At 52.3% G+C, this 23,055-nt stretch overlaps 1 protein-coding gene across 1 annotated transcript; it reads left to right on the plus strand.

Moving 5' to 3' along the window:
• Positions 1–5,679: 5,679 nt before the first annotated feature.
• Positions 5,680–22,128, plus strand: Stac2 (SH3 and cysteine rich domain 2). The gene is made up of 11 exons (XM_042674152.1): positions 5,680–6,251; positions 14,541–14,847; positions 15,314–15,411; positions 15,556–15,646; positions 16,561–16,673; positions 16,768–16,840; positions 16,936–16,997; positions 18,575–18,672; positions 19,007–19,058; positions 19,674–19,811; positions 20,632–22,128. The coding sequence occupies exons 1-11, from the start codon at positions 6,162–6,164 to the stop codon at positions 20,734–20,736; spliced, it is 1,227 nt and encodes a 408-aa protein (XP_042530086.1). The 5' UTR covers positions 5,680–6,161; the 3' UTR covers positions 20,737–22,128.
• Positions 22,129–23,055: the final 927 nt, after the last annotated feature.

Genomic DNA, 23,055 nt, shown 5'->3' on the forward strand with positions numbered 1-23,055 from the left:
GTCCTGGGGCTTGAACTCGAGCTTTTTTTGCTCAAGGCTAGCGCTCTACCACTTGAGCCACAGCTCTGCTTCTGGGTTTTTGGTGGTTAATTGGGGATAAGAATCTTATAGACTTTCTTGCCTGGGCTAGCTTTGAATTGAGATTGTCAGATCTCAGCCTCCTAAGTAGATAGTATAGGCATTATAGGTTATGTGCCACTGGCAGCCAGCTCTTCTTGATTTTTTTTGAGTCTCATTATGTAGCTCAAACTTCCTTCAAATTTAAAATCATTCTGTCTCTGACACCCAAATGCTGCAATGACAGTTACTACCATGACCAATTTTTGGTGGTTCTTAAGATTCTCCGGAGCAAAGAAAAGTAAAAAGTTCCAGGCAAATAAACCACCCATTGAATATTGAATATTCTCTCCCCAGAAAATGTTTATTATCTTCAGCTTTAAGCTGGTTCAGGGATACCCCAGAGCTTAACCACAAAGTCCAAAGTTAAGAATATCCAAGAACAACAATAAAATTATCCATTTCTTGTGTTCTTACTCTGCCTGGCTCTTTACATATGTTTAATTTAACTCTCAAAGGAATACTAAGAGATATAACCTCATATACTATAATCAAACACCTCATGTCACCCTCATCTAATCCAATTATGTCAGTCAAAGAATGAACCCAAAGTCCCTCTAGAGCCAAGAGCCATAAAATTAGAAAGGCAGAACCAAGCACGTAGCTCACACCTATAATACTAGCTACTCAGGAAGCTAAGATCAGTTCAAAACCATCCTGGTTAGACAAATCTCTCTCTCTCTCTTTTTTTTTTTTTTGTCAGTCATGCGGCTTGAACTCTGGGCCTGGACCCTGTCCCTCAGCTCTTCAGCTCAAGGCTAGGGCTCTACCACTTGAGCCACAGCACCACCTCGGTTTTCTGGTGGTTAATGGGAGATGACAGTCTCACAGACTTTCCTGCCCAGGCTGGCTTTGAACCGTGATCTGCAGATCTCAGCCTTCTGAATAGCTAGGATTATAGGTGTGAGCCATTGGCACCCGGCTCTGGATAGACAAATCTAAGAGACTTCTTTTATTTGTCAGTGGTGGGGCTTGAACTCAGAGCCTGGGCACTGTCCCTGAGCCTCTTCGTATTCAAGGATAGTACTCTACCACTTGAGCCACAGCACCACTTCTGGTTTGTTTGTTTGTTTGTTTGGGGGGGGAGGGGGATGAGGTTGAGAATGTGGCTTAGTGGTAGAGTGCTTGCCTAGCATGTATGAAGCCCTGGGTTTGATTCCTCTGTACCACAAAAACAGAAAAGGCTGGAAGTGGTGCTGTGGCTCAGATGGTAGAGTGCTAGCCTTGTGCTGAAGAACTGAGGGACAGTACGTACCCAGGCCCAGAGTTCAGGCCCTATGACTGGCCAAAAAAAGAAAAGAAAAGCTGGAAGAAAAGCTGGAAGTGGATGCATGGCTCAAGTGGAAGAGTGTCTCAACTTGTGAGCAGAAAAACTGAATGAAAGCTCAAGGCCCTGAGTTCAAGAACCAGTACTAGGACAAACAATAACAATAAGGGCAGAAAAGAAACAAGAACAGGAACTAGATATCATACTACACACAGAGCTGAAGTTATCTGGTCTACCTCTCCAGGGTCCCAGGGCCTCATGGTATAATAAGACACCCAACGGTCTAACTGCCAATGCCTGAGAGGCCCTTCAAGGTATCACTGGCCTCTACCATCCTGGCATGCCTGCCCTTGCTCTACCTGCTTCTCATTTCTGCCCTCTAAATGTGAGCAGAGACAAGGGTCCTCCCTCCCCAAGAGAAGCTGGACTGGCTGCTTCGGCCCTGTCTCTGAGCCACTGCAGTGGGAGTTGTCGGCTGAGAGCAATGACTCAGACTGAGTTCATGAAAGACCGCTCTGAGACACAAAGGCTGCAGTCAGAAAGGACATCCAGAGGTCATAGGATCCAACCCCTTGCCTCCTCTACACTGGCCCCAGAGGCTTCTGATGCCCAGACCAGATGGATCCCCCACTTTCCTGGCTCTCCTTGGTCGATGGTACCACTGGTCCCCCTGGGTATTCTTTCTGTGATGAGTCAGAATCTCTTTGTTCACAGATAGCTACTTCTTGGTGAGTCTCCCCCCGCCCTCCCCACATACTTTCCCCCACGGAATACCAGGTTCTGAATGGCCAAGGAGGGAAAAGCTGCTTTTTCCTCCTTTCTGCGTCAAGGAAGGTGCTGAGATAATGGGGAAGGTGTAAATATGATCCAAGTACATTATATACATGTACAACAATGTCACACAAAAACCCATCATTTTGTATAAGAAAACAAACAAGAAGGAAGTACTAGGAAAAGCGCAACTTTACCAGAAGAGAGGAGGGACAAAAAACTAAATGAAGTGTCCTTGCAGGTCTTGTCTGGGCCAAGCGTTGTACTGAGTGGTCTCCTGAATTCTCCAGTGGCAAGGATTGGATGGCAGACAATGGCACAGTCACCATCTTTCTGATGCCCAAATCAGGCTTTAAAAGACTTGTTACACAATCAACCTAGGGTCTAGGTTTTATTTTATTTTTATTTTTTATTTATTTATTGTCAGTCGTAGGGCTTGAACTTGGGGCCTGGACGCTTATCCCTCAGCTCTTCAGCTCAAGGCAAGTGCTCTACCACTTGAGCCACAATGCCACTTCTGGTTTTCTGAGTGGTTTATTAGAGATAAGAATCTCACAGAGTTTCCTGCCCAGGCTGGCTTTGAACTGTGATCCTCAGATCTCAGCCTCCTGAGTATCTAGGATTATAGCAAGTACTTTTTTTTTTTGTCGGTCGTGGGGCTTGAACTCTGGGCCTGGGCACTGTCCCTCAGCTCTTCAGCTCAAAGCTAGCGCTCTACCACTTGAGCTACAGCGCCACTTCCGTATCTAGGATTATAGGCGTGAGCCCCCCAGCACCCAGTTTAGGGTCTAGGATTTAGACCCTAAGAATCAAGGCCTGAGGGAATGAGAGGGAAAGAGGGAACAGCTTACACTAAGCAAAAGAAAAGAAATGTACATATCACCTGTGGAAGAAATAGTTGTATTGTCAAAGCTCATAGAATTCACAAACTTTATAGACCATGATAATGACAATTTGCCTTGTGAAGGTTAAAATGTGTTTGTAACTTTAAGTATCACTATTCCACAATATTGTGAAATATGTGAAATTTATGTAATCACCTAATCTCAATAAAAAAATTTTTTTAAAAAGAATCAAGGCCCTAACTCATTGAGGAGAAACAAAAGTACCATCTCCAAAACAAAATCTCCAAACACTGAAAAAGCCCCTGATTGTTCCAACCTGGGACGGATGAATTGCTATGTCAGGGTGCTCTAAGTATCCTGAGCTGCCCAAGAGAGGGGAAATTGGGCTGGGCTGGCTAGCAGGAGAGAAAGAAAACCTTCAGAGGAGATGGGGGTTCTTAGACAGCTGGTAGTGAGTGGGTCTTTGGTGCGATGGGTTTGTGGGCTGAGCTTGCAGAATGAGCTCAGGCTCCACCCCAGCTCCTTTCAGGAAAGCCAGGAGTCAAAGGCAGACTGCAGGGGCACTAGATCTGGAGGAGGAGGGGACCAAGCCCCCACACCACTGAACACTCACTGTCTGCCCTTGTCCTACTTCTGCCACTAGCAAATAAATCTCTATTCCTGGACACAGTAACCTGAGCAGTGCTTCAATATGAGCTCATGCTTGAGAGGCCAATGGTCCTGTGGATGGCTGACAGAGGGGGTCAGTCAGCTCTGTCCTTCAGGGCTCACATATAGCAGGAAAATTATCACCACAGGTTCCCCTGACTGCCACCACCCACATGTGGTAAAGGAAGAGGCAGGCTAAAACCCAGAAACCTCTCCACCCACACCCAGCTCATCTCCTTTCCTTGGATAAGCCAAGAGATGAAGCTAGAGCTATTGGTTGGGACCTGAAGGGGCTAGAGATGAGGGAGGAATTGGGAAAATCCATCTTAGGTTGTCACTAAGCTTTAGAGGAAGCATCTTTAGACCAGATGGGGGAGGGCACCTTTGAGTGTGAAAACTTCTTCCCCGGTATTTCTGATCTAACTCCAGCGGTGCCAGGATCTTTAGGAAGGTATATCTTAAAGATGCTTCTAACTTGAGCTGGGCATTGGTGGCTTACACCTGTAATCCTAGCTACTCAAATGGCTGAGATCTGAGGATCACAGTTTGAAGTCAGTGCAGGTAAGAAAGTCCACAAGACTCTTATCTCCAATAAACTGACTACAAAAAAAAAAAAAAAAAAAAAAAGAAGTCGGGTGCCAGTGGCTCATGCCTGTAATCCTTACTACTCAGAAGGCTGAGAGCTGAGGATTGTGGTTCAAAGCTAGCTTGGGCAGGAAAGTCCATGAGATTCTTATCTCCAATAAACCACCAGAAAATCAGAAGTGGTGCTATGATTCAAGTGGTGGAGTCCTAACCTTAAGCTGAAGAGCTGAGGGACAGTGCCTAGGCCCAGAGTTCAAGTCCCACGACCAACAAAAATGAATAAATAAAAGAATAAATAAAATGCCAGAAGTGGAGGAGGTGTGGCTCAAGTGGTAGAGTATCAGCCATAAGCAAAAAGCTTAGGGACAGCACTCAGGACTTGAGTTCCAGCCCCAGGACAGGAACTACAACAACAAAAGAGACCAGAGGTTTGAGGATAGAGGTCATTGGCTCTGCTAAAACCCATACAGCAAGAATGGAAAGGATTATAGTTGTCCTGATTTCCACAAGGAAACATTGCCAATCTTGGTTTTTGGCTCATTAAGTTTTGTTTTATTCATTGTTGAGGTTTGAACTCAAGGACTCATACTTGCTTTGCTGGCACTGTACTGCTTGCACCATGCATCCAGGCTAGCCTTTTGCTGGTTATTTTGGCAACAAAGTCTGGAGAATTCTTCTGATCAGGCTGGCTTCAAACTATGATCCTCCAGATCTTAGCTTCCTGTATAGCCCAGGATTATAGGCAAGACCCATCAATGCCAGTTTAAGTTGTCTTCTTTTTTAGGTCCAAGATGGACTCACACTCAGTAATTGATGTTCACGGGCTAGCGCTCTACCAACGGAGCCACATCTCCAACCTTAAGTTGTCTATCCATTTGAGGGGTGCGGTGGTACATGCCTGTAATCCTAGCTCTAGGGACAGTAAGGCGGGAGCTTCTGGGCTACATAGTGAGCTTCTGGGTTATATAGTGAAACTCTGATTCAAAAAATCCTCTCTTCCTCAGGAGACCCTATGCTCTAATACAGGTATCTGGAAGTTTCTCTCTCCAGGCCAGATAGGCATCAAGTTAATGGAGTGGATGATTCCCTTATTTTTCGTTCGCCAAGCATCTTCCTCCTGCACTATCAGGAAATATAACTTCGATCTCAGCTATTCTGCCGCAGCCTCAAAACCTATATATCTATTTCCTGCCTTCCCCCTCCCCACAACCCCATCCAGACCCCTGCCTTCCTTCAAGTCATGTTACGTGCACCCCTCATCTCGGGGATGTGGGGTTCGTTGTCAAGCAACCCCCACCACTTCTTTTTCCTCCAAGCCCCGCCCCGTCTTGTCGAGCCCCCCCAGACTCCGCCCAGCTGGCCCTCCTGGCCACCGCGGCAGCCAATGGCTGCGAGTCTTGATTTGCATAGCAGCGCGGGGGCGCGGCGGAGGAAGGGGGAGGGACCAGGCGACCTCCTAAATCAAAGTTGGGAGGCGAGGACTGGGCGGAGGGGCCGCGGGGTGCTGGGCTGGGGCCGGCGGGGAGGGGGGGGGAGGAGGATGGGGGGCGGGCGCAGAGGACGGCGGAGCGGGCCGGACACGGACAGCTCCGTCGCTCCTTCCTTCGGCTCATCCCCACATCCCCGCTTCCCCCCTCCTTCGGCGGTGAGCAGCCTCCTCTGCGGACCCTCGGTCCTGTCGGCCGGGGGTCGTCCGTCTCCCGCGGCTCCCCGCACTCGCCACCTCGGCAACTTTCTCCACCAGAGCCCGGGGCTGGGGGGGCTGCTCTGCCTGGGCGGGTTTCTCCCGGGGTTCCTCGGGGGGCAGCCTCTGGAGGAAGGCTTCAGAGTCCCGTAGAGACGCCCGTCGCCCGCACCCTGCCCTGGGCCGGCCTGCCGTCGGGTCTCCGCACCCTCGCTTCTCCGGTTCCCCCCCACCCCCGACAACCATGACCGAAATGAGCGAGAAGGAGAACGAGCCGGATGACGCGGCCACCCACACCCCCCCGGGGACCGTCTCCGCCCTCCAGGAAACCAAGGCAAGTCGGGGGAAGGGGGGCGCGCCGGGCCTGGCCCCCCCGCCCGGGACGCCCCTGGCCGGGCGCTCTCCTCCGGGGATGCGCGGGCCGCCGTGGGCTTCGGAGCCTTGGGGTCACGGACGCCCGCGTGATCCCCAAGACTGCGAGCCGCGGCGGGGCGGGGGAGGGGAGTGGGCTCGCGACGCGGGGTGTCAAGGACCCTCTCCCCACCACCACCACCCCAACCACACGCGCCGGGACGCGCGCAGCAGCGGACGCGTCTCGCCCCCTCCCGGGCGGCCGCAACTCGGCTTTGTTGGAGGGAAGCGGCGCGGCGGAGGCGCAGCGAGTGTGGCCGTGTGTAGCGGGTGTGGGCCGGTGTACGCGCGCGGGTGTGCGTGCGAGACGCACCCCCTCCCGGGGCCGCCACCCCTGTCTGCAGCTCCGTCGCTCAGTCGCGTCTCTGGGAATTGTCTCTACAACCGTCTGTCCCTGCCCTGGCGTCCTCTGCGTGCCTCTCGCGCGGTTTCTCTCCGCGTCCCTACGTGCTGAGTTCCCGCGCGCCTCTCTCACACCCACCGCGGGCTCGGATTCCCGCTCCCCGCCGGGTTGGGTTCGGGGGGACCCGGGGGCTGCGGCTCGCCGGGCGGGCGCCCCGGGGCTGCGGCAGCGCGGGCACTCCGTCGCAGGCCAGGGACCCGGGGTGTCGTTGCGGCTTCCGAGCCGCTGCGAGAAAAGCAGCCCCACCCCCCACCCCCACCCCGGGAGCAGGGTGAGGGGAGGAGGGCGGGCAGGAGCAAAAGGAGAAGTCATCCTAATTAATGAATGTCATAATTAACCCTAATTATGTATGATTGTTACTCCTGCGGGAGTCGCAATGAATAAATTATTCCCCAGTGAAGACAGGCGGAGCCCAGACTCCAGGCATTGAAAGACAGTCAGGGGGGTGGGGGAGGCCTATGCTCACATTCAGCCCCCCTCCTCTCTTAATCTGTCTAATCCATCCCCAAGTTCTAGGTACCCAAGAAGTTCTGCAGGAAGCAACCTGAGTGGGGCTGGGGATGGAAAAGAGCAGAGGCCGTGTCCAGGATGCCCCCTGCACCTCTTCCCCTCACGCCCCACCCCAGACTTCAGGCCAAGACCTCCTTCCTTCTCTCCTGATGTTTTGCATTGTTTTGGTTTTTTTTTTTTTTCCTCCTGCTCTGGGTATCCAGAAGAAAGGAGCCACGAAGACCAGAAATGGGTGCGGTCTTGAGTTGTCCAGTGCCACTAGCTCATCTAGCTAGACCTCTTCCTGTGATGCCCTTTTCTCCCCATTCCATGGGACTGCTACTCACAATGAGAGGTTAAGTCAAGGTCAAGGTCATCAAGGAAGTGACCAAGGAGAGGTGAACAGGACTAGAGTCCTGTCTGCAGGAGGCCTCTCAGTTTCTTTCTATCTCTGAACCAGGAGACCCAGTGGGTCTCCATGTTCAAGCCTTCAGGGTACACTTGACCTGCTGCTGCCTTCTGAAAATGAGACTCTGGCCCTTCACAATCAAGTCCCCCTTATAGAGCCACATCTCTCCTGGGAAAGGAATGAAGTGTTGGGGGCGGGGGTGAATAAGTTCCTGGTTATTTGTGACAGCTTCTGTCAAGCAGAATCCTTGGAGTTGAGCCACACCCTGAGTTCCAATATCCCTGACCTCTTTGGCTGCCCTGTAGTCACCGTGGGCAGACATACAATTCCTTGCTTGCTTCCCAGGGACTTGGAGCTTCCCAAGGCTCCCCATTCCAAGGTCTGCCTCCTCCGGCCGGCTGGTCCCTCAGGAGCTCTCCAAGGCAAGCAGGCAGGCAGGAATGCAGTGCCACCTCAGCAGTCCTGCAGGCTGCAAGCTCAGCAATGTGGGGAGGCGGGGGTCAGGGCCTGGCAGATCCCTGCCTCACTCCTACTTACACAAGGACCCTCCAATGTCATCAGCTCCGGGTCTGAGCCACAGAGGTCCATGAAACAGAGGAGAGGGATTGCACATTTGGCCTGACCCCTTTGTACTAGGCCAGTTGGAGCCCTGGCCCTTTGGACTCCCTTCACATATATGAAAGATTAAAAAATGACAACAAACCAGGTGCCCAGAGCTCATGCCTATAATCCTAGCTAAGGAGGGCTGAGATCTGAGGATTGTGGTTCAAAGCTAGTCCTGGGCAGAAAAGTCCATGAGACTTTTTTTTTTTTTTGGGTCCAGTCGTGATGCCTGAACTCTGGGCCTGGGCGCTGTCCCTCAGCTCTTCAGCTCAAGGCTAGCGCTCTACCACTTGAGCCATAGCGCCACTTCCGGCTTTTTTCTTTTTGCTTATGTGGTGCTGAGGAATCGAACCCAGGGCCTTAAGCATGCAAGGCAAGCACTCTACCACTGAGCCACCTTCCCAGCCCCCTCCATGAGACTCTTATCTCCAGCTAACCACCAAAAAGCCAGAAGTGGAGCTGGGGGGGCAGGGGGACTTAAGAACAGTGCCTAGGTCCTGAGTTCACTGGTGTGCAAACATGCACGCACTCACGCATGCGCACGCGCGCGCGCGCGCGCGCACACACACACACACACACACACACACACACACACACACACACACACACACACACACACACACACTACCCTGGGCTGTGGGAACATCAGGGGAAGCTATTCAGCAAGGCAGAGGTGGACAGGGAGAGAAATCAGGGTCCTTGCTCAGTCAGACCCAAAGGGCTTTGTGTCCCCAGACTCTAGGGGGAGGGAGATGGAAGAGAAAGGGGATGGTTACTGCCCATCCAGCTCAGTGTGAAGTGGGTACAAGAGAACTGATGCCATGAGGCAATGAAGCTAACATTCCAGGCTTATTTATTAGTTTGGTGCCACCTGGCATTTCTTGCCAGACTGAGCCCAACCTCTGCCTGACTCTTAAGTCAGGGTTGCAGCCCTGTAACCTACCAATTCAGTGATCTTCTTAGTGGATCTTCCTCCAGTTTGGGTCTCCAACCATCTTACTACACTGGGCCTGCTCATCACCCTTTTTGATGCCATCCCTGGGAGGACCCTGCCATGCCAGCTCTGTCATCTGAGTCAGCTTGCGCCACATCCGCCTCCACCCACTGCCAGCTGCCTAGTGTCCTTTCAGGAGAGGCTGTGGGAAATTGAGGAAAGAAGGGGCCTTCGGGGAGTGATGAGGTAGGGGAAGATGAGGTCAGCCCCTGGCTCTGGAGCAGGTTCCAAAAGACAGACCTGGTAGCCTAGGTTCCAAGTCAGACAGACTGTAAGTACAATATGAAGGAATAGGGTCTGTGCAGGCCAAGTTGCCAGAGTACATGCCAAGGAATGGGTCCCAGGGCAGTGGAGATACCGAAAAAAATAGCTAAGCCAGGCACTGGTGCCTCATACCTGAAATCCTAGCTACTCATGTGACTGAGATCTGAGGATTGCTGTTGAAGCTTATCTTCCATTAACCAGAAAAATGCCAGAACTAGAGCTGTGGATCAAATGGTAAGGCACCAGACTTGGGTGAAAGAGTTAAGTGAGAATGCAAGGCCCCGAGTTCAAGCTCCAGTACTAACATTCAGAGAGAGAGAGAGAGAGAGGTAAGATGGGGAAAGATCCTCTTCAGGACTAAGAGACCCAGGAACAAGAATACCTCATTTAGCAGAGTTGCCAAGCCAGATACCACTAAAGTGGGCAGGCATCAAACCACTTGGCACAGGTGTCCCTGTCTTGCCTCTGGGCCACAGCCCTAGCCAACTGCCAGCCACCCCAGGTGGCATGTCATTTTTTCACTTCTCTGCCCTCCTGGGATGTAAGGCCCACAGCTGAGCCAGGGAGTGGGCAGGCAGAGTTGAGACTGCTCTAGTGCTGGAGAACATTCTGTTCTAGAGGCCTCTGGTACCCTGCAGAGGTGGCTGTTGGCACTGAGATCCAGGGAGGGGTATACCAGGAAAGAGCACAGGCTGGAGAGTGGGGAGGCTTACAGTCTCATTCCACAACAATCACTGTATCAGAAGGGCTCGTGTGTCTAAGAGGGAGTGATCATTGTTGGAGCCAAGAGAGGAGTTGTTTGTCCAAAGTCACAAGGGGGCTGGTTTCAGCTCTATGCTTTCAAGACATTGTAGCTGCCCAAAGATAGAATGGCCATCCCAAGAGAGGGTGTGCAAGAGGTCACCAACAGCCATCCAAAGGAGAGGTGGGGGACAAGCCCACAACCCCCTTCTAGCCCTAAATGCCTTCACAGACCTGGTGGGCCAGCCTATAGCACAGCTGAGGGCAAGGATGGCAGGTGGCTCCCAGAGCAGACAGATGCTCTTGGTCATTTGGGTCCAGCAGCCAGGGCCATGTGAAAATTCCAGTTCTGACTCTAGTGGTTACCAGACAAGTCATGCAAAAGTGATTTAAGCCCTCTGAGCCTCCGTTGCTCATCTGAAAAGTGGGGCAATAATGGTCATTACCTCAGAGGGGAGCATCAGCCAGGCGCTGGTGGCTCATGCCTGTAATTCTAGCTACCCAAGGGGTTGAGCTCAGAGCATCACAGTTTAAAATCATCCTGGGCATAAAAATTCTTGAGACTCCTCTTATCTCGTTAACCATCTAAAAGCCAGATGTGGAGATGAGGCTCAAGTGGCAGAATGCTAGACTTGAGCAAACAAAACAAAACAAAAAACTAAGGGATGGCAGCCAGGCCCTGAATTCAAGCCTCAGATTCCCCCCGCCACACACACACACACACATACACACAAAGAGATTAACGGGTTGGGAAATGGCGCTGTGGCTCAAGTGGTAGAGCTCTTCAGCTCAAGGATAGCTCCCAGGCCCAGAGTTCAAGCCCCACAACCAACCAAAAAAAAAAAAAAAATTAATGGGATGCTGCATAGAAAGTTCTAGTTCAATTCTAGTGATCTGACAAAGACAGCCTCTCATGTACATTCTCTGGGTTTATTTGAACTCAGAGTTTTGTATTGCCCAGAGAGTATCTCATCCTGCCTCTTCTATCTTAGATGTGGGGAAACTGAGATTCACAGAAAGGAAGTAGAATGATTTATGTTCAGGAAACAGATTGATTTTCTCATCATTGCCTGAGCATGTCTCCCTAGTCTAACCTCCCATGTGCTATATGTCTGAGACCCCTGGGCAGAACAATGGGAGATTTACTGATCTCTCGGGGCTCATCAAAGCCCGTAGTCATATTTGGTCGTAAATGGCCACCACCTAACCTGGCATTTGTTTTCTCCTTAATTGTCTCCCTGGCACTTTGTCTCTACTCCTGTGCCCAGGCATCTGGGGCCCAGGGCCCTGATTCTCACAGATGCACAAAGAAGCCCACAGTGCTGTCCAGGAAGCTGGGCTTGGAAGGAGCTGAGCAATTTAATGTGCCAGATACCCCAGGGCCCTGGCCTCCCAGCTGGCACACCAGTGCCTGCCTTGTGTCCAAACATCCCCTCTGCTTCCCTTCCATCTTACTGCCTACTGCCTCCTAGACACTGGAGGGGCCACTACTTCCATCTTTTTGGCACAGGTGCCAGGCAGGCAGCCATAACACACAGGCTGCCTGGCATGCCAATTGGAAACCCTAGCCAAGATCCTTTGTCTGCAGCCAAACCTGTGTTGTCCCCCACCCTCTGCCCCTCTGCTTTTCTATCCCTAGTGGGCAGGGGGTAAAACAGCTTCCAACAGGAGGAAAGAGGGGTGAGGCTCTGGGAAGGAAGGCCTCCACATCTTGTTCTGGGAAGACTCAGTAAGGTTATGTGTGGGTAAGCAATGGAAAGAATGCTAGGTTCACTGGTGAATTGACCCAGAACTTTGGTCATGTGAGCTCCATGTAAGATGGAAGCCACTTGAGTCAGATGCTAGTTGCTTACACCTGTAATCCTAGCTACACACAAGGCTGAGATCTGAAGATCACAGTTCAAAGCCAGCCTGGGTAGGAAAGTCTGTGAGACTCTTATCTCCAATTAATCAGCAAAATGCTAGAAGTGGAGATGTGGTTCAAGTGGTATTACACCAGCCTTGAGCAAAAAACCAAAAAACTGGCCCTGAGTTCAAGCCCTAGTACTGGCACGTACACACACATGTGCACGTACCCACTCCCCCACCCCCCACAAAGTGTCAAACAGCCACTTGCTCATCAGGTATCCAGGAGAGGCACACTGAGCCCTTACTGTATATTGAGGCCCTCTATAGGGATTTGAGGTGGCAGTGCCTGCCCTTGAGGAACTCACAGTCTCCAGAGGAAACAAAAAGTAGATGACAAGCCAGGCACCGGTGGCTCACGCCTGTAATCCTAGCTACTCAGGAGGCTGAGATCTGAGGATAGAGGTTCAAAGCCAGCCTGGGCAGGAAAGTCCATGAGACTCTTATCTCCAATAAACCACTAGACAGCCGGAAGTGAACACTGTGGCTCAAGTGGTAGAGCGCTCGCCTTGAACTGAAGAGCGCAGGCATAGAGCCCAAGCCCAGAGTTCAAGCCTTATGACCAACCAAAAAAAAAAGTAGATGACAGGTGCAACCTGATTGGAGCTGTAATGCAGATTGGTCCTGGAGTAGGTGCAGTGGTCACAGGAGGAGGAAGTGGTTCTATTCATGGACTTCCTACAGAAAAGCTGGCTTGGCCAGAGAGGGAAGGTATTGAGTAGGTAAAGAGAATGGTCATTAGACTTGATCTCCAGAGCTCAGCTTTCTGAGTAGGATTACAGGCAGAAGCTATGGAGTCCCTATGTTTTGTTTTAACTTGACTAATAGTTCATTCAGGCAATGAAATGATATGTGACCGTAAAAAAAAGAATGATGAGCCGGGCACTCACATCTCAGGGGGCTGAGATCTGAGGATCGTGGTTCAAAGCCAGCCTGGGCGGGAAAGTCCCTGTGAGACTCTTATCTCCAGTTAACCACCAGAAAACCAGAAGTAGTGCTATGGCTCAAGTGGTTGAGTGCTTGCCTTGAGCTGAAGAGCTCAGGGACAAAACCCAGGCCCAGAGTTCAAGCCCCATGACTGAAAAAAAAAAAAAGAATGATGAAACTCCTTATGCATTTGTCTAGAATGATTTCCAAAATAAAATTAAGTGAAGAAAGCAAAGTAAAAGAGAAAGTTTATTTTTTTATTTTCTGCTAAGAGCAAAGAAAATCTTTTCAGTTGTTTCTATCCCATTTCAATAATAGTTTTTTGGTTTTGGTTTTGGTTTTTTGTTGGACACGGGGCTTGAACTCTGGGCCTGGGCGCTGTCTCCCAGCTCTTCAGCTCAAGGCTAGCCATCTACCACTTGAGCCACAGTGCCACTTCCAGGGTTTTTTTTTGTTTGTTTTTTGTTTTGGATCCGGTCATGGGGCTTGAACTCTGGGCCTGGTCGCTGTCCCTCAGCTCTTCAGCTCAAGGCTAGCTAGCACTCTACCACTTGAGCCACGCCACTTCTGGCTTTTTTCTTTTTGCTTATGTGGTGCTGAGGAATCGAACCCAGGGCCTCATGCATGCAAGGCAAGCGCTCTACCACTGAGCCACCTTCCCAGCCCACTTCCAGTTTTCTTGTGGTTTATTGGAGATAAGAATCTCACGGATTTTCCTGCCTGGGCTGGCTTTGAACTGTGATCCTCAGATCTCAGCCTCTGCGTAGCTAGGATTACAGGCATGAGCCACCAGCACCTGGCTTGTTTTGCTTTTTTTTTTTTTTTTTTTGGTCGGTTGTGGGGCTTGAACTCAGGCTTGGGCTCTGTCCCTGCGCTCTTCAGCTCAAGGTGAATGCTCTAACAATTTAGCCACAGCGCCACTTCCAGTTTTCTAGTGGTTTATTGGAGATAAGAGTCTCACGGGCTTTCCTTCCCTGGGCTGGCTTTGAACCTCGATCCTCAGCTCTCAGCTTCCTGAGTAGCTAGGATTACAAGCGTGAGCCACCGGCATTCGGTTTGTTTTGCTTTTGAGACAGGGTCTTGTATATATCCTATCAGCCTTCTGAGTACTGTGATGATAGGCATGTATCACCACACTTGACAAAGTCGAAATAATTTCTTTTGGAAAGGTGGGGGTGGTGGGTAAACCTGGCTAGCCTTACAGCCAGCCTCAACTGGCTGGAGGACACCAGGCACTATTCCCTAGCTATAGGTTTGCCACTCTTTCTTGTGTACCCATCTGGACAGAACTCCCTTAAAGATTTTGAAGGTTACCTGCCTAGCTCCTGCAAGCTGGAACACAGGAGCCTCACTTAGTGCTTCCTCTTGGCTCTAGGCCTCTGCACGGCTGGCTGCTACAAGCAACACCCTGCAGGAATCCTGCCATGGGCAGCCCCCAACTGCTTCCCACTCACAGCTCTTCTTCTTCTTCTCCCAGCTCCAGCGATTCAAGCGCTCCCTCTCTCTCAAGACCATCCTCCGCAGTAAGAGTGTGGAGAACTTCTTCCTTCGCTCGGGCTCTGAACTCAAGTGCCCGACCGAGGTGCTGCTGACACCCCCAACCCCACTGCCCCCTCCTTCTCCACCACCTGCATCCACAGACAGAGGTCTGCCCACTCCAGCACCGTCCCCGTGCCCTGTCCCACGCCCCCTGGCACCACTCAAACCGGTAAGGCTGCACAGCTTCCAGGAACATGTCTTCAAGAGAGCCAGTCCTTGCGAGCTATGCCATCAGCTCATTGTAGGTAGGCACCTGGGCCCTGTGGTGGGCAAAGGGAAGGGATCCAGTGGGCCGTGGAGAATAGAACAGCCTGATATTAGAGTCTTGCTCCACACACCCACCCCCCAGCACTAACTGTGTTGACTGTGCTCGCTCCCCCCCACACCTCTCCCTCTCTCTGTTTCTCTCTGTAGACAAATGTGCATCATGAAGGGCTGGAGGGTAGCTTGGTGCATAATATGTATAAGGCTTTGGGTTCTATCCCCGGTGGCACAAAATAAATCAATGCATTGTCCTGAGAGGTGACCATGTGCCCAGTGTGGCTCTATGTTCATAGACACCTTGGCTTTAAGTGTTACTTTATACACTGTATGAGGCAGAGGTGCCAAGTTTCAAGACTGGCATGACAGTGCCCAACCTCTGCTCTCTCCTCATGCCCTCACTGGCCAACCCTTGCCCAACCCTTCTCACTGAACTCAAATTCTTCCCAGGAAACTCCAAGCAAGGCTTACGATGTAAGACATGTAAAGTCAGTGTCCATCTCTGGTGCTCTGAGGAGATCTCTCACCAGCAATGCCCAGGCAAGACGGTAAGCTGGGGCAGGGGGAGCATCATATGGAGATATGAGTGAATGAACCCCTCCAAGCTGGTTCTTCCTGTGAGGCTTTCCCTAGCTGTGGGAAGGGCCAAGCTCTCCATAAGCCATGACTTCCTCTGCCTCTTCTTGCCACAGTCCACCTCCTTCCGCCGTAACTTCAGCTCTCCCCTCCTGGTGCACGAGCCACCACCAGCCTGTGCCATGAGCAGAGAGTCCCCACCCACTGGTAAGTTTCCCCCCTGGGGCCCATGCTAGAAGTGGTGTGATGAGAAGTCTATATATTCCTCAGATGGGTGCCAGAGTCCCACTGGCCACTGTCTGCTTGGCATTCTTACCATGTCCCTTCTGTGGATGCCCTTGTGCTGAATGCCACCATGCTAGACACTGGGACACAGCTCTGAAGAAGGTGGCATTTATGAACTACAAAGGAACTAGACATGAAATAGACAACCCTACCAATCATCTATTGCTCACCATCCAATGAGTGCCTCAGAATGAGACTAGGGAATAAAGAGAATCAAATGCATTCTGTGCCCATCTGCAGTCAGGGAAGACTGCCTGGAAACATGAAAGGATCCGAGGAAGGCATGTGAGCAGAGGGAGGCCTGAGACAGACAGCGAGAGGCAGGGAGGTAATGAAAGAAGAACTGAGGATGCCAGGCCTTGTGGTCCATTTTCTTATGGTCTTTTAGTCTCTCCTCTAAGAGAAATCATGTGTTTTTAGGTGATCCTCTGGCTGCTGTGTAGATGGGAGGGGATGGAGTGGAGGCAGAGAGTTGGGTTGGAAGCCATGGCAGTTGTCAGGAGAGTCGGGTAAGCTTGATTGGGCTAGAGGCAGTGGTGATGAAGAGAAGTGGGCAGAGTCTAAGGATATTGGATTAGGGGCTGAAATAGCCGTGGTTCCTAAGGGCAACAAGGAGTAAAGAAGGCTCCAGATCTCTGCATGGGCACCGTGGGAGGACATGGGATACCACTGGATGAAGAGGTCTTAGAGGGGTGGGTAAAGCATAAGATGGAGACTCTGCCTGGAACGTGCTAAGCTAGAGGACCTGACCAGGCAACCAGGACTAGAAATGGCTCCTTCAGGGAGGAGCCAGACTGGAAGCTGATGCCAGGCCTTTGAAGGTGCATGCTCCACAGGAACCAGTGGAAAGGTGGACCCAGTCTATGAGACCCTGCGCTATGGCACCTCCCTGGCACTTATGAACCGCTCCAGCTTCAGCAGCACATCTGAGTCCCCCACTCGGAGCCTGGTACGGTGGGCACAGAAGGGGAGTCCAGAAGGAGGGAATGTCTGAACATGATAGTAGACCCCACGATGGAGCCTTCTCTTCTCTCTGTTCCCAGAGTGAGCGGGATGAGCTGACTGAGGATGGGGAAGGCAGCATCCGCAGCTCGGAGGAGGGACCTGGGGACAGCGGTGAGCTGCGGTGGGAAGGACAGAGGGGCAGGGAGGAGGGTGCTCTGCTCTTCTCCCCTCCGTTTTATACCTTGGCTCCACCCTGGTGTGTCTAGTATTTACAGCTCCAGCTGAGAGTGAAGGATCAGGACCAGAGGAGAAGAGCCCTGGACAGCAGGTGAGCCCAGGCTGGCCCAGAGCCTCATCAGTGGGGAGTGGAAAGGGGTGTCATTGTTGTCACTGTCCATGTTGTTCTTGTCATTGGCCCATAGATGGGGAGAACATTCACTGCTCCCTCACTTACCTGAAGCCTTCAGGGACAGGCAATGTCAAAGTTAGAGGCACAGGGGGTGGAGGAGATCCCTCTCACCCTGCCTGCTTCCTACAAGGGCAGGCAATTTCAGGGTGCAGCAGGCAGAAAGTGTCTTTTCTTCCCAGGCCCAGTCCATCCTTTTCAAAGTGAACAAGCACAGCAGGCAGAAGGTGATGTAGCACAGGTTAGCTGCAGTTTACTGAGGGCTGGGATTACAGGTGTGTACCACCTTGCTAGAGTGTCTTTTTTTTTTTTTTTGTCAGTCTTGGAGCTTGAAGTCAAAGCTAGCACTCTACCATTTTGAGCCACAAACCTACCCGTTTCTTAGGTTTGTTTTTTGTTTTTGTGGCTAACTGGAGATAAGATTACAGGTGCACACCTGTAATCCTAGCTACTCAGGTGGCTGAGATCTGAGGTTCAAAGCCAGCCCAGGTAGGAAAGGCCAGGAGACTCTGATCTCTAGTAAACTACTCAAAAAAAGCTAGGTGCTACGAATGTGGCTTAGTGGTAGAGTGGTAAAGTGCTTGCCTAGCATGCATGAAACCCTGCATTCAATTCCTCAGTACCACATACATAGAAAAAGCCCAAAGTGGTGCTGTGGCTCAAGTGGTAGAGTGCTAGCTTTGAGCAAAAGAAGCTTAGGGACAGTGCCCAGGCCCAGAGCTCAAGCCCCAGGACTGGAAGAAAAAAAAGAAGAGAGAGAGTGAGAGAGAGAAAGAAAGAAAGAGGGAAGGAAGGAAGGAGGAAAGAAAGAAAGAAAGAAAAGAAAGAAAGAAGAAAGAAAAGAAAGGAAGGAAGGAAGAAAAGGAAGGAAGGAAGAAAGAAAAGCCGGGTGCCAGTGGCTCACATCTGTAATCCTAGCTACTCAGGAGGCTGAGATCTGAGGATAACAGTTCAAAGCCACCCAGGGCAGGAAAGTCCGTGAGACTCTTATCTCCAATTAACCACCAGAAAACAGGAAGTGGTGCTGTGGCTCAAGTGGTAGAGCACTCCCCTTGAGCTGAAGAGCTGAGGGACAGCACCCAGGCCCAGAGTTCAAACCCCATGACCCACAAAAAGAAAGAAAGAAAGAATGAAGAAGAAAAAGCCAGTAGTGGCACTGGCTCAAGTGGTAGAGGCACTATTCTTGAGTACAGAGAGACTCAAGGACAGAGCCCAGGACCTGAATTCAAGCACCAGGACTGGCAAAAAAAAAAAAAAGTCTCATAGGGATTTTCCTGCTTAAGCTGACTTTGAACCATGATCTTCAAATCTTAGCGTCCTGAGTAGCTAAAATGACAGGCATGAGCCACCAGAGCCTGGCTAGAGGATCTTACTTCTATCACTGACATAGGACCCATCATGTCCTACCTCATGATTATTGGGGAAAGCATGCCCAGAATGCCTGGGCAGTGGGAAGAACCAATGTGATGTTTACTGCTGACCCAGAGCTTCTCCCCCAGCTCCCCAGGCCGCCCCTGCGGAAGGATGTAGGCCCCATGTACTCCTACGTTGCACTGTACAAGTTCATGCCCCAAGAGAACAATGACCTGGCTCTACAGTAAGTCCTCTCTGTGATTGGGCCCCACGGTACAGCTGCCAGACTCCAGCCGCAGGGATCTACCTCCCATTCCTTGCTACCCTGGCTACATGATGGGGTGGGGGACTTTCTTGAATCTTCTTCTTGCACACTTGAGGCTGCTGAGCCCAGACGGGCACCCAACCTACCCAGGGTATAAGAGTGACTGGTGCAGCCCTTTCTGGGCTGTCCTTGAGAAACGCCTGCTGTACCTATGGTCACAGTGCACTCGAAGAATATTGAGGCTCCTCTCCCAGCTGAGGGGCATGCAGAGGGCCCAGTTGCCTAGATGCTACCCCAGCTCTGTCCTCCCCAGGCCTGGAGACCGGATTATGCTGGTGGATGACTCTAATGAAGATTGGTGGAAGGTAACTTGACAGAATGGGGCATGGAGGGACTCTGGCAGGCTCTGCCCCCAGCTTTTCTCAGGGTCCTAAAGAGACCTGTGTGTGTGTGTGTGTGTGTGTGTGTGTGTGTGTGTGTGTGTGTGTGTGTGTGTTTCTGTCTATCTGTCTGTCTTTGTCAGTACTTAAGGCCTGGGTGCTGTCCCTTACTTTGCTCAAGGCTGGTGCTCTATCACTTGAGCCATAGCTCTACTTCTGGCTTTTTGCTAGTGAACTGGAGATGAGAGCCTCATGGACTTTCCTGCCAGGGCTGACTTTGAATTGCAGTCTCTGGATCTCAGCTTCCCGAGTAGCTAGATTTACAGTAGTGAGCCCATGGGTGCCCAGCTAACCTCCCTTCTGACCACAGGCCTGGCCAAGCCTAGGACCAACCCTGAGGCCTTGCTGACAGTTTGACTCTCTTTGCCTCGGTTTTGTCCCCTGATCAGCTCATACCCTTCCCATCTCAGAAGCACCAGCTGAGGGTTGGAATTATGACAACCCAGAATCTGGAGGATAATGGCATTGGCTCTGAGTGTGAACTAGGTCTAGAGAAGGCATGGGGGTAGCACTGAGGCTCAAGGCCAACCTCATCCCCAGGGCAAGATCGGCGACCGGGTTGGCTTCTTCCCAGCCAATTTTGTACAGCGGGTGAGGCCAGGAGAGAATGTTTGGCGCTGCTGCCAGCCCTTCTCCGGGAACAAGGAACAGGGTTACATGAGCCTGAAGGAGAACCAGGTAGGTACCGGGGGTGCTAGCTTAAGCCCTGTTGAGAGCATGGGAGAGAGGTGCAGAGACAGGGAAGAGTGCCCTGGGAAAGGTTTTGTGGCCTGACATAGGAGGAAAAGCAGGTTAGAAGTGAAGAGACTTCAGGGCCCTCCCATCATTCCCTGTGAGAAATTAGGGCTGGTGATTGATAGAGGCAGGGAGCTGAATGACCCGGGGGCATCGCAGGAGCACTGGGTTGAGTCCAGAAGTTTGTTGAGTGTGGGTGGCTCACACCTATAATCCTAGCTACCTAGGAGACTGAAATCTAAGGGTCAAAGTTCAAAGCCAGCCAGGGCAGAAACATCCATGAGATGCTTATTGTCAGTTAACCAGCAAAAACCCAAAAGTGGGGATTTGGCTCAAGTGGTAGAGCTAAATGAGAGGCCAAAGCCCCGAGTTTAAGCCCCAATACTGGCACCAGAAGAAAAAAAAAAAAAAGCCCAGTAGTTTGGATTTGAATGCTGATTCTGCCTCTGGCCTGTTGTGTCATTGTGGATGAGCTCTATTCCCTCTGTTACCTCCTCTGAGAAATGGATATAAGGAAGAACATTGGACCAGCTAATTTCCAGAGTCAGCCCTGAAGTGCTTCCTGGTGCCCACTGAGCCCAGGGCCTGATGCTGAACTCTGCACCTTCATGGGAATGGGATCTGCTCCCATCAGCCCAGAAGACTCCATCCACATCTCCCATGGGGCCCGTTGTCCTCGGGAGTGGGTCCCCTGGGGGCATCTGCAGTACTTGGGCCAGGGATGTAGATCATGCCAGGCCTCAGCTGTGTGTCTTCCATCCAGATCTGTGTGGGCGTGGGCAGAAGCAAAGATGCTGACGGCTTCATCCGCGTCAGCAGTGGCAAGAAACGGGGCCTGGTGCCAGCCGACGCCCTGACCGAGATCTGATGGAAGCCAAGAAAACCCAGATGCCACCCCTGCCCATGCCTGGCCCTTGCTTCTGGCCCAGGAAGGGAGCAGGCATCCTGGCCATGCCCTTCCTCCCTCTGCCTCTCTCCTAGGCGCCACCCATCACAGCTTAGGAAACTTCTGCACTGAGGAAGGTTTATTTCTTGGGCAGGGTGCCCTTGAATGGGTTGATACTACTCTGGGACTTGGGAGCAGGGAGGAGAAAGTGGGAAGGAATAAGGTAGGTCCACCCAGTGCCCAGGTACGCCCAGTCCCCTTGTAATGCTGAGTCCTACCGTGGGGAGGATCCTTGCTGTGTCTTCCAGAGACTGTCCACATGCCTTTGCATGCCTGACCCACCCTCTCTGTCCACAGAGCCTTTGCTTGGGTCTATGTGTGTTTGCCCCTTTGCAAATGGGGCTTTGGGAGGGGGCCTATCCCTGTCCCTTAGCTCTCTACCCTGACTCAGGGCCATAGGAGAGCCCTGAGTCCATCTCTTGGTCTCACCACCTCTATCACTCCGTCAATTCTCAGGAAAGTTCTGCAGGAATCTCTCCCATTACTTGAAACCTGGGCGGACAGAACCCGGAAGGGCTGAGGTCTGAGGAGGGGGTGACAAATAGGAGACTGTCTCTTCAAGGAAGCCCATCACCACAGAGCAGCCTCGTCACACTTCGTTTACCAGAAGAGGGTGTCCAAGAACATCCTGGACACAGAAATCCAACGAAGAACAACACCCATTTCACTGTTGGTCCGCCACTCCCTCCGTCACCAGGAACAGCCAGCCAAGGGATTGTCAGTTCTAGTTCCCCCAGGAGCCCCACCCAAAGGACTGATTTTCCTTACCCCATCTTGCTGGAATCTGCAGTGCACAGAACTGATGTTTTGGGGGGCCCCTCTTGTTGGGTCTTCTTTGTCCAGGACAAAGAGCTGTGGGAGAATACATCCTGGGGTAGACAGGGAAGGTGGAAAGCTCAGACTGATGTCTGGGCTGGGATGTGAAGTAGCAAGGAGGCCTTACTATGGGGTGGGAAGTGTGAAAAGGACCTCTCCCTTGCAGGCTGCTTTTGTCTGGTGCCAGTCCCCTTACCCCCAAGCTCAGAGCCTCCTCTTGTGCCCTCGGTTGTGTCAGCCCAGCGCCACTCATCCTGGGCTCAGTCACACCCTCCATCCAGTGAGAGTGACACAGATTCTTCTATCCCACAGACCTTGCCCCACTTCTCCCCAGCAGAGGGGGGGCTCAAGCCACACTGCCCTGTTTGCTGCCATGAGGCCTCCCCCCGCCACCCTCCCGGGGTGGGCCCAATGCCCACTGTACATGAGGCTGCATGATGAGTCTACTGGGGTACTGCCAAACCCCCAGACTCCTAATTAAATGTTTCTTGTCCCAGCCTGACTACTTGCTGCATCTGACTGAGATGGAGGAAGGGTAGGGAGCAAAGGGTGGGGGGGTGCTTCCACAGGGGCCGCTGGGGGAGGGTGGGATCTGGGAGGTGTGGAGATCTCTGGAACCTGAAGAAAGGGGGGCGGGGAAGCGGTGATTTGGGAGGCTGGGGGGAGGGGATCCCCCCCCCCCCCCCCCGCAGTCACTTTCCCCATATCCTGCGCACTCGGGGCCGGGGGGGGGGGGGGGGGGGAGAGGGGGGGCGGTGTCTGGGTCACGGCCTGCCCATCAGGGGGTGCCCCTCCCACCCTAGGCCCTCCTGCCCTGGCTAGGGAAGGGTGCAGTACCCGCCCAAGATCAGCCTCACCCCGCGGTCCCCCAAGACCGAAACGCTGGCAGAGGGGACAGTTGCGGATATTGGGACCCTGAGGTGACTCAGCCGTCATCGGGAGCCTGGCGTGAGAGGCCGAGCGTGCCCCGCCTGGCGCAGCCGGCCCGACGCCCACCTGCTCCGGCACAGCGGCCTCCTTCTGCGCCTCTCGGGCAGCCGCGTCACCAACGCAGCGAGCACGTCCTGGGCTATTTATAGGCCGAGGGGAGAGCGGTGGAGCACGAGGCGGGCTGCGTGGGGGTGCCAGGGCACCGTGGCGCTGCCAGGCTGCAGAGGGGAGGGGCTTCTCTCCTGACAAGTGTCCCCCTCCCTTTCCTGGGTCCCAGAACCCACCCTCTGCGTTAGGAAGGGCAGGAGGGGCCAGACTTTGAGTCCCTGTCCTTGAGCTTTCTTTGGGGCTCTTCACCCAGAGAAGGACCTAAAAATTGGATGTGTGTGTGTGTGTGTGTGTGTGTGTGTGTGTGTCAGAAGAGGAGGGCAGCCCTCTCCCTTTCTATGATCCCTGTCTGTGGGAGTAGAAGAAGGAAATAAAAAAAGGAGGGGG

This window comes from Dipodomys spectabilis, unplaced genomic scaffold, assembly GCF_019054845.1.
Source record: "Dipodomys spectabilis isolate Male_0828 unplaced genomic scaffold, ASM1905484v1 ptg000018l, whole genome shotgun sequence".
Taxonomy (NCBI): domain Eukaryota; kingdom Metazoa; phylum Chordata; class Mammalia; order Rodentia; family Heteromyidae; genus Dipodomys; species Dipodomys spectabilis.

Coding starts and splice junctions, on each gene's coding strand:
- Stac2 (XM_042674152.1), top strand. CDS start 6,162: ATGACCGAAATGAGCGAGAAGGAGAACGAGCCGGATGACGCGGCCACC. Junction 16,674..16,767: donor AGTCCCCCACTCGGAGCCTG/GTACGGTGGGCA, acceptor CTCTGTTCCCAG/AGTGAGCGGGATGAGCTGAC. Junction 19,812..20,631: donor TGAGCCTGAAGGAGAACCAG/GTAGGTACCGGG, acceptor TCTTCCATCCAG/ATCTGTGTGGGCGTGGGCAG.